Source organism: Pelobates fuscus, chromosome 5 (assembly GCF_036172605.1).
Source record: "Pelobates fuscus isolate aPelFus1 chromosome 5, aPelFus1.pri, whole genome shotgun sequence".
Classification (NCBI taxonomy): Eukaryota; Metazoa; Chordata; class Amphibia; order Anura; family Pelobatidae; genus Pelobates; species Pelobates fuscus.
Window position 1 is genome coordinate 383,218,804 of NC_086321.1, and position 10,063 is coordinate 383,228,866.

At 41.1% G+C, this 10,063-nt stretch overlaps 1 protein-coding gene across 1 annotated transcript; it reads left to right on the forward strand.

The window, feature by feature from the left end:
* Positions 1–2,363: 2,363 nt before the first annotated feature.
* On the forward strand, positions 2,364–7,381 carry BIRC5 (baculoviral IAP repeat containing 5). Its single transcript, XM_063453445.1, has 4 exons — positions 2,364–2,578; positions 5,894–6,003; positions 6,546–6,663; positions 7,081–7,381. The coding sequence occupies exons 1-4, from the start codon at positions 2,459–2,461 to the stop codon at positions 7,174–7,176; spliced, it is 444 nt and encodes a 147-aa protein (XP_063309515.1). The 5' UTR covers positions 2,364–2,458; the 3' UTR covers positions 7,177–7,381.
* The last annotated feature ends 2,682 nt before the right edge of the window (positions 7,382–10,063 follow it).

Consider the following 10,063-nt stretch of genomic DNA (forward strand, 5'->3'; position numbering starts at 1 on the left):
AATATTTATATTAATGACTGGATATATTATTGGAGTTCTAAGTCTCACTGTTAGAGATATAAACACTAGAACCGGTCACTGTATGCGTAATATTTATATTAATGACTGGATATATTATTGGAGTTCTAAGTCTGACTGTTAGAGATATGAACACTAGAGTCGGTCACTGTATGTGTAATATTTATATTAATGACTGGATATATTATTGGAGTTCTAAGTCTCACTGTTAGAGATATAAACACTAGAACCGGTCACTGTATGCGTAATATTTATATTAATGACTGGATATATTATTGGAGTTCTAAGTCTGACTGTTAGAGATATAAACACTAGAGTTGGTTACTGTATGCGTAATATTTATATTAATGACTGGATTTATTATTGGAGTTCTAAGTCTCACTGTTAGAGATATAAACACTAGAGCCGGTCACTGTATGTGTAATATTTATATTAATGACTGGATTTATTATTGGAGTTCTAAGTCTCACTGTTAGAGATATAAACACTAGAGCCGGTCACTGTATGGGTAATATTTATATTAATGACTGGATTTATTATTGGAGTTCTAAGTCTCACTGTTAGAGATATAAACACTAGAGCTGGTCACTGTATGCATAATATTTATATTAATGACTGGATTTAATATTAGAGTTCTAAGTCTCACTGTTAGGAATATAAACACTAGAGTCTGTCACTGTATGCGTAATATTTATATTAATGACTGGATTTATTATTGGAGTTCTAAGTCTCACTGTTAGAGATATAAACACTAGAGCCGGTCACTGTATGTGTAATATTTATATTAATGACTGGATTTATTATTGGAGTTCTAAGTCTGACTGTTAGAGATATGAACACTAGAGTCGGTCACTGTATGCGTAATATTTATATTAATGACTGGATTTATTATTGGAGTTCTAAGTCTCACTGTTAGAGATATAAACACTAGAGTTGGTTACTGTATGTGTAATATTTATATTAATGACTGGATTTATTATTAGAGTTCTAAGTCTGACTGTTAGAGATATAAACAGTAGAGTCCGTCACTGTATGTGTAATTGTTATAATAGAGCATCCTGACATTACTTAATCAATTGTGTAGTGTGACACAGGATAAGGGGAAAGGTGCTCATTATTCCATATCATTCCAATCTTTTATTCTGAAAGAATAACATATCAGTAAATTAATTAAATGTCTATTATAGCACTCAGGGAAGAAAAAAAACTTCAGAACCGTTATTTCTGAAGAAAATCTCCGGGGAGCCATGGCTATAATAAGACCGTCCCTCCCTCCTGGACGAATTAAGGTTTATTAAACAATTAGTTCAATTTTAGGGCTTGGTATAAATTCTTTGCAGATCCAATAAAATGATTGTCTGTTTCCCATGATGAAGAAGATAAGGCCTGCTTAGAGTGAAATATATTAATAACATATTTTACTATCACTGTTCTTTGGGATCAAATAATATTAATCAGCGCATAACCAAGTCCCATGGAAAGAAGAATAATTAGGGTGCACCGAGCACTATTGTTCATTCTGGATCAGTCTGAGGTTGATCATTCTTTGCTTGGAATATCCAGAGTGCTTGATGGGACATCTTTCTAATCAGCTTTCACGAATCCACATCTGGTTCTCCTCGGTCAGAACAGCTCTAATGACTGGATTTATTATTGGAGTTGTAAGTCTCACTGTTAGAGATATAAACACTAGAGCCGGTCACTGTATGTGTAATATTTATATTAATGACTGGATTTATTATTAGAGTTCTAAGTCCGACTGTTAGAGATATAAACACTAGAGTCTGTCACTGTATGTGTAATATTTATATTAATGACTGGATTTATTATTGGAGTTCTAAGTCTGAGTGTTAGAGATATAAACACTAGAGTCGGTTACTGTATGTGTAATATTTATATTAATGACTGGATTTATTATTGGAGTTCTAAGTCTCACTGTTAGAGATGTAAACACTAGAGCCGGTCACTGTATGCGTAATATTTATATTAATGACTGGATTTATTATTGGAGTTCTAAGTCTCACTGTTAGAGATATAAACACTAGAGTCGGTTACTGTATGTGTAATATTTAGATTAATGACTGGATTTATTATTAGAGTTCTAAGTCTGACTGTTAGAGATATACACAGTAGAGTCGGTTACTGTATGTGTAATATTTAGATTAATGACTGGATTTATTATTGGAGTTCTAAATCTGACTGTTAGAGATATAAACAGTAGAGTCCGTCACTGTATGTGTAATATTTATATTAACGACTGGATTTATTATTGGAGTTCTAAGTCTCACTGTTAGAGATATAAACAGTAGAGTCGGTGGCAGGAAGTTAGTGAAGTCGCGCTCTGTCTCGGGTGTTTAGCGCTCGGTTCGCCGCGCGGGGTGCTGGGATACATTTCCCGAGGTGCTTTGCGCGGGCTGTATTTGAAATCCGCGGGTGGAGGATGATGGAGGTTCAGGTCGCTACTCTGCCGGAGGAATGGCGGCTGTACTGCCTGGGGACCCGGATTCAGAGCTTCAACAACTGGCCCTTCACCGAGGACTGTGCCTGCACCCCCCAGAAGGTCAGTTAGACATACTGCCCCCCCCATCCATTATTATTATACACTGCCCTCTGCCCCCCCCCTATTATTATTATACACTGCTCCCCCCATTATTATATACTGCCCCCTTATTATTATTATACACTGCCCCCCTCCCCCTATTATTATTATTATTATTATTATTATTATTATTATTATTATTATTATTATTATTATTATTATATACTGCCTCCCCCCACATATTCTTATACACTGCGCCCCCCCCTCCATTATCATATACACTGCGCCCCCCCCCCCTCCATTATCATATACACTGCGCCCCCCCCCTCCATTATCATATACACTGCGCCCACCCCCTCCATTATCATATACACTGCGCCCACCCCCTCCATTATCATATACACTGCGCCCACCCCCTCCATTATCATATACACTGCGCCCACCCCCTCCATTATCATATACACTGCGCCCACCCCCTCCATTATCATATACACTGCGCCCCCCCCTCCATTATCATATACACTGCGCCCCCCCCCTCCATTATCATATACACTGCGCCCCCCCCCTCCATTATCATATACACTGCGCCCCCCCATTATCATATACACTGCGCCCCCCCATTATCATATACACTGCGCCCCCCCCCATTATCATATACACTGCGCCCCCCCTCCATTATCATATACACTGCGCCCCCCCTCCATTATCATATACACTGCGCCCCCCCTCCATTATCATATACACTGCGCCCCCCCTCCATTATCGTATACACTGCGCCCCCCCTCCATTATCGTATACACTGCGCCCCCCCTCCATTATCGTATACACTGCGCCCCCCCTCCATTATCGTATACACTGCGCCCCCCTCCATTATCGTATACACTGCGCCCCCCCCTCCATTATCGTATACACTGTGCCCCCCCCTCCATTATTATATACACTGCGCCCCCCCCTCCATTATTATATACACTGCGCCCCCCCTCCATTATTATATACACTGCGCCCCCCCCTCCATTATTATATACACTGCGCCCCCCCCTCCATTATTATATACACTGCGCCCCCCCTCCATTATTAAATTATACACTGCAGCCTCCAGCTGATAAAGGAGAGAGGGAGGGGGGATTGATACTGCACCCCCATGGGTCAGTGAACTTGAGAGGGGGAACTGATGGAGGTTATACTGTTCCCCCTCCTGTTATTATATACTGGAACCCCCCAGTGGGTCAGTGAGGGATTCTTATAAACTGGCATTATACACTGCATCCCTAATGGGTCATCTACTGAGGGGGGCAGAGATTGGCTGCTTCTTCCCTGAGCCCCCCACCGTACCAGATATAAAAAAAAAACTGAAAACCGATACCATAGTCACTGATTTTGTTTCACGGATATAGGCCATGGCAGCACTACAGATTTTGTATAGCTTCACCCACTCCTTAATTGGACAGGAACACCTACTAATTAAACAATGGGACTCCCTCCCCTGTCCCCTCAGTCTTCTTTCAAAGCTACTGAGCGGGACTGTAGTGCTGCCATGGCCTATACCCGGAAACGAAAATATCGGTGAGTGTGGAATACATTTTCTGTTTTCCTGGAAAAATGGCAGCACTACAGATAGGTTAGACCCAACCTGAAAGGTACAAGGTAGGAAAAGGAAAACAAAACGTCAAATTTACTGCAAAGAAAAACTGTGTATTTACAAAATGAATCACAAGGCGGTAGAAAGAAGACTTCTACCAAATTCAGAGGTAGAGGGATCTGACCTCATCCAGTCGATGATGGTGGTAAACGATGACCATTTTGCTGCTGAACAAATGCAGTCAGGAGAAACATTGGCTGCAGCTGTCATGAAGAGGCAAATGATCTCGGAGACTTGACTGAACTGAAACAAGTTTTGGAAGTGTGAGTAATGGCTGAGATTATCCATCGGCCAATGGAAGACGAGGCAATGTGAACCATCTTGTATCCCAAAGGAATGGTGAAGAGGCCAGATGATTTTATCTCAGGTAAGTAACAGCGAATCAGATCCAAACAATGCCACAATGCTCTTCTTCCTCAGATGGAGAAAGAAAGCAGGTAAGATGGTGTCTTGATTTTACCCATACAAAAGGACTTATTCTATGAGGTCAAGAGGACACAATTCCCTGGAGAAATATAAATTTACTTATTAATAACCAGAGGAAGGAATTGGATAGAAATAATATCATAAAGCACTTGCCTGTAGCCACATTATCACCAGCAAACTACAAGGAAAAGGCAGAAAGGAGCTCTATGACAACAATGACCGATTGAGGCACCAAGGGGGAACTTGTCCAACAGAGGCAAGAAGGAAGTATATATGCTCCCAAGAGAAGCAAAACTGGAACCGTTAATGGGGCCCCTTCCTGCATTTCACCGCCGGGGCGAGCACGCTGATAGGGTAACGATCCCAGAACAGTAGGTGAACTCATGACACAAATAAGGATGGAACGCACGCGCGTTATCGGAGTGTGTTCCACTGGTATACAAGGCATCTAGAAGGTCTAACACCTTGCAATACACCAGAACGCGCACCCAAATATCAACGTGTGTTCCAAAGTCTAAAATGCTCTAAGGGAAGAAAAGATATTGATGAAGAGGGAGGCCCCCCAGCAGCTCTTCTAAAGAGGGCAGTAGCCTTAGAAAAACCCCAGGACTCTGTATATCTGTACCCTGAAATGGAAGGGGTCTGGCATGTCCAGCTGCTAACTATAGGGTCACTGCAGCACAACTCCCCAGTCGCAAAGAGGAGAATCCTCCTGGGGTTGGCCTTGGCGAGGCGCTGTATCATGATGCTTCCTTTGGGAGAATGACTGAACTCCCCATGGGCTGTATAAAGAAATAGAGGTGCAAAGCATTCTATGTCAGTGGGGAGGGGGGGGGATCACTCTTTTATTTAATCAGGAGGTGTTCCTCTCCAATTAGGGAGTGGCTGGAGCTATACCCGTCTGTAGGGCTGCCAAGGATATAAATGGGAAAAGTAACTTGTTACAGAAAGTTCTGCGAAAGTTTCATGGATGGACCTGGCAATGACCGTGTCTGCTTCTTGCAATGAACGAGGTCAAAATAGCCAAACTAGAACGTTTCTCACTTTTTAGTAAATAACCCTGTAAGTCCTTTTTATGGTAAGAAACAGAATTTAATATGGCTATTTAGGTAGCGCTTTACAATATTATGAGAGGGGGGGGGGGGTTTAACTATAAATAGGACAATAACAAGAAAACTTACAGGAACGATGGGTTGAAGAGGATCCTGCTCATACGAGCTTAGTCTGTAGGTTGATATTGATGTCTTCTTTATCTATTTTCTTGGTTCCAGATGGCTGAAGCTGGGTTTATACACTGTCCCACTGCAAACAGTCCTGATGTGGCCCAGTGTTTTTTCTGCCTTAAGGAGCTGGAAGGATGGGAGCCGGAGGATGACCCTCTGTAAGTTCACACTGTGAGATTTATTAACTATATGCGCACCCACCTCACTCCCACAATGGTGGTTGCTCATACAAAATGTGGGCTGATTAGGACTATGTAAGATCACCCTACGCTTTGATCGATGGATTTGATTTTACTAGTGCAATGTAGAGGTTGAATTGTAGGAGTTTCCTGCATGTGTGGGTGCCAGTACTTGCAGTAAGTGATATATGTTCCACTGAATAATTTGCCTCCATTATTTCCCTCACATTGCTAATCTTCCTCATCTCTATAAACTTTGCCTGAAATGTTATTGCTTGTAATATTTAGATGGCAACTTGTTCATTCCATAGTAATGTGAGACTGTATATCACTTGTTTTTAACATTAGTGTTCCTTTGTTTAATAAAAAAAAAAGCCAAATAAACTTGCCTGTAACCCAGGCAGGATATACACTCCTTTTTGTCCTCTACACCATTAAGATGTAGTGGTTTTCGTGCTTTGTATCCCTTTAACTCAAAAGCAGTACTCCTTTAATAAAGTCTTACTGGCTTTTATTTGTAGGGAGGAACACAGGAAGCATTCGTCCAGCTGCCTGTTCATTAGTCTAAAGAAAAAAGCAGAAGAGCTGACACTCGGTGAATTCCTTAAACTGGACAAGGAACGGGTGAAAATCAAGATGGTGAGTGACTGCTGAATGCGAATGTTCTGTGGGAATTCCTTCCTCAGTGTCCCCAGCAGCCATACTGCGTCCTGGGGCCTGATAATGAATGTTTTATTCTGAGGGAGAAGTATTTAATGTGGAATATTATGCCCTGTGTGTGTGAAGTGTAATCCTGACCAGTACCCCCCCCCCCCCCCCACATGAGGGAGAACTTGCTGGAATCCATCCGTCCTCTGTGCGAGTGTACAAAACAAGGGTCTGTACAGGATCCTCCCAAGATATTCTCCTATAGATTCCTATTGTAGTATAATTAATTTGGGAACACTATCCTGGCTGGTTGGTAAAGTACGGCTTAGTTTTATTTTTAATATAGGAAGTGTGATTTTATACTTTAACCCTGAACTGGATCGTTAATCTGCTGTTTTTATGTTTCAGCAAAGGAAGATGAACCTTCAAATTGAATTGTTCCAGTCCACGGCTCAGAAAGTGAGAAGTTCATTGGAGAAACTTGATGCAGAGGATGTTTCGTGACTTTTTTTTTTTGCTGGTTCCCACACGTGTACATATATCTGCAAATTGTATCACTAGATTTCCACTATATATATATATTCATTCCTTTTTAGATTGTGGTGGCCAGGCAATAGATTTGCTAACCTTACACTTGGTAAAGGGACATTGGGAGCTGTAGTTTGGCAACAGCTGTAAATAAACCTTCTCTCTGTCCCTGCCTTGTGACTGTGCACTGTCTCCTGTCACTGAATGTATATACCCTTTTACCTGCCTAATGTGTCCTGCTGTTAGTCTGTACAGTGTGATGACGGTGGACATTGTCAATGACATTGCAATCTGTAAAGTTTCATTTCTTCTGTTTTTAATAAAAACATCTTTCTTTTACATTTCTTCTAATTAGTATCTTTAAGACCAGGAACAAGCGTTTTCTTCTGTAAATGAGAATTACAGTTCCTGTGTATCACTCTTGGAGGGTAGCAAACCTGACTAGCCTTGGGTCAGAGCTAGCTGTGAGTTGTAAGAGTTCATGGCCCTGCATTGCTGGCTGTGAGTTTTCAGCATTGTGGTCTTCTGGGCGTCACTCCTTGTCTAGGCTTGGTTAAAGAACACTCCATTGAATTTACAAGGTGAAAGATTGATTCCTGGAGCAGCACAACCCTCTCCCGTATTCTAGTACAGGGGAAGCAAAGCACACAATCCCCACTCTAGAACTACATCACCCATGATGCTTTGTCTGGAACTAGTACAATAAAAATAGTTGGCCGTTTGAGCGTATTATGTTCTTGTCACTGGCATATTTGGAAACATGAGTGCATTGCGTATCCCTGTACAAGAGGACCGTGTGAAGTTACCGTAAATGTAATGACCAGCTGTGCCTTTTTTCAGGATCCACCTGAAGTTTGTGCTGTTAAAGCAGCACTCTATGGACACTAGCTGTTATTGTGCAAGACATATACCCTGCAACCTAGACATTGTAGTCTGTTTTAGAACAGTTTGACTACTTACCTGTCTGACGGGCCCTGCTGTGTCAGCTGATCACTCTCAGCCAATGAACGAAGGCGTGCGGTTTGCGGCTCACTGTCAGAAGTAGTGAAGGCAGGGAGCAGCGCTCGGCAGATACGAAATCAAACTGTTCCAAAGCAATTTGACTCCTTACAATGGAGGGGTAGCTGGGAACTCCTGGCACCATAACCAATATATTCCACTATAATAGTATTTGGAGTGTTCTTTTAATTGGACTTTATATAAAGAATGTCAGGCTCCAAGAAAACGTTTGTGGCTCTCTGCAAATAGCAGTCTGATCTTTGTCTCTGTCACAATTGGACAAACACAATCTGATTAAACCAATAACACACAGTTGTACATTTCATAGATTATTGAAGACATGGAGTAATCATTGTCAGTGCAGGCTGTGAAAGACACAACTCAATTTATAAAAAAAACCAGACCATTTCACTTTTTCCAGCCTGAGCTGTGAACGATTACTCAATGTCTTCAGTAACATTTTAAAACTTATTTGTATGTTAATTTAACCAGATTGGCTCCTGGCAACACGTTTCCTGAGAATTAATTCTTGCTGGACATGCAGATGAGCACAGAAAGGCAGTGTTTCAAATTTCATCCTGTTTTTCACCATTTGTAACGAAGCAGACACTTTCAACCTTCTGGGTTGCTCTTAGATGGGTGATTCTGGTCTGAAAGCTTTTGTACACTACAGGTGAGCATTTTAGGCAGAAATGGTCAAACCAAAGTTAGATTTCTTTAATTTGGCTACTTTGGGCTAAAGTCTGAATTTTACATTGCAAAGTTGCCACACTTCAGTGAATTAATCACTAAATTATTTTGCATGATCTATACACAAAAACAAAGGGACACTATAGTCATCAGAACTACAGCTTATTGGTTTTTTTTTCTGGGGAGTAGAATCATTCCTGTCAGGCATTTTGCTGTAAACATTGTATTTTAAGAGAAAATGCAGTGTTTACATTACGGTGCATTACTCCTCAGATGGCTACTAGAGGTGCTTCCTGGGGCAGTGCTGCACAGTGTGACTGACATTCAGTATCTCCTCCCTCTGCATGCACACACTGAACTTTCCTCATAGAGATACATTGATTCAGTGTATCTGAGGATATGCTGTTTGGCTAGGCTGGTGTTTGGTTCCGCCCCAGGCCCATCTACTTGGCAATCTCAGCCAATCCAATGCTTTCCTATAGGAATCACTTCTGACTGCAATAAAGGTAAACTTTTACTATATTTATGGGGGCAGATAGTGATTTTAACTATATAGGGTCAGGAATGAATACACGTTTGTGTTTATGACCATAGTCATAGTGTTCATTTAAGCTAGTTGTTTTGATGACTTCAGTTATTTTAGTACCAAGCTAGTCAACTTATAGTGGTTTTAAAAGTGATAGACCAAACAAATAATCAGATACCAAAGGGAACAGCAGTAAGGACACTCCAGCTCTAGCCCTATAATCTATGAATAGGAGGAAACAAAAAAGCTGGATAGTAGGGAAGTATCTTGTTTAAATAAGTTTAGCTGAACCAGCTCTAAATGTACATAGACACACGTGTCTCAAAACCAGAAACAAAGTAAGAAAATGACGAGCCTTATAAGACTTCTCCACTAATAATGGGAGCATAGGGTCATCCAGTAAATTGCTTAACCTAATGGTAGCTTTATTAGACTGCTTGTTTTAGCCCAGGATTTGCCCTGTCCCCAATCTAGATTAACGTAAATATACCAGGGTGAGAGTAAATACCTTATGGGTGGGGGTGTCTGAGACCAATAGATCCAATATCTAAGGAGTAATATCAGGGGCCCTGACGAAGGTGCACACACTACTGATGTAGAATTATTAAAAATCTTATTGTATTTATATTGAATTGCTGCTCTAACTCT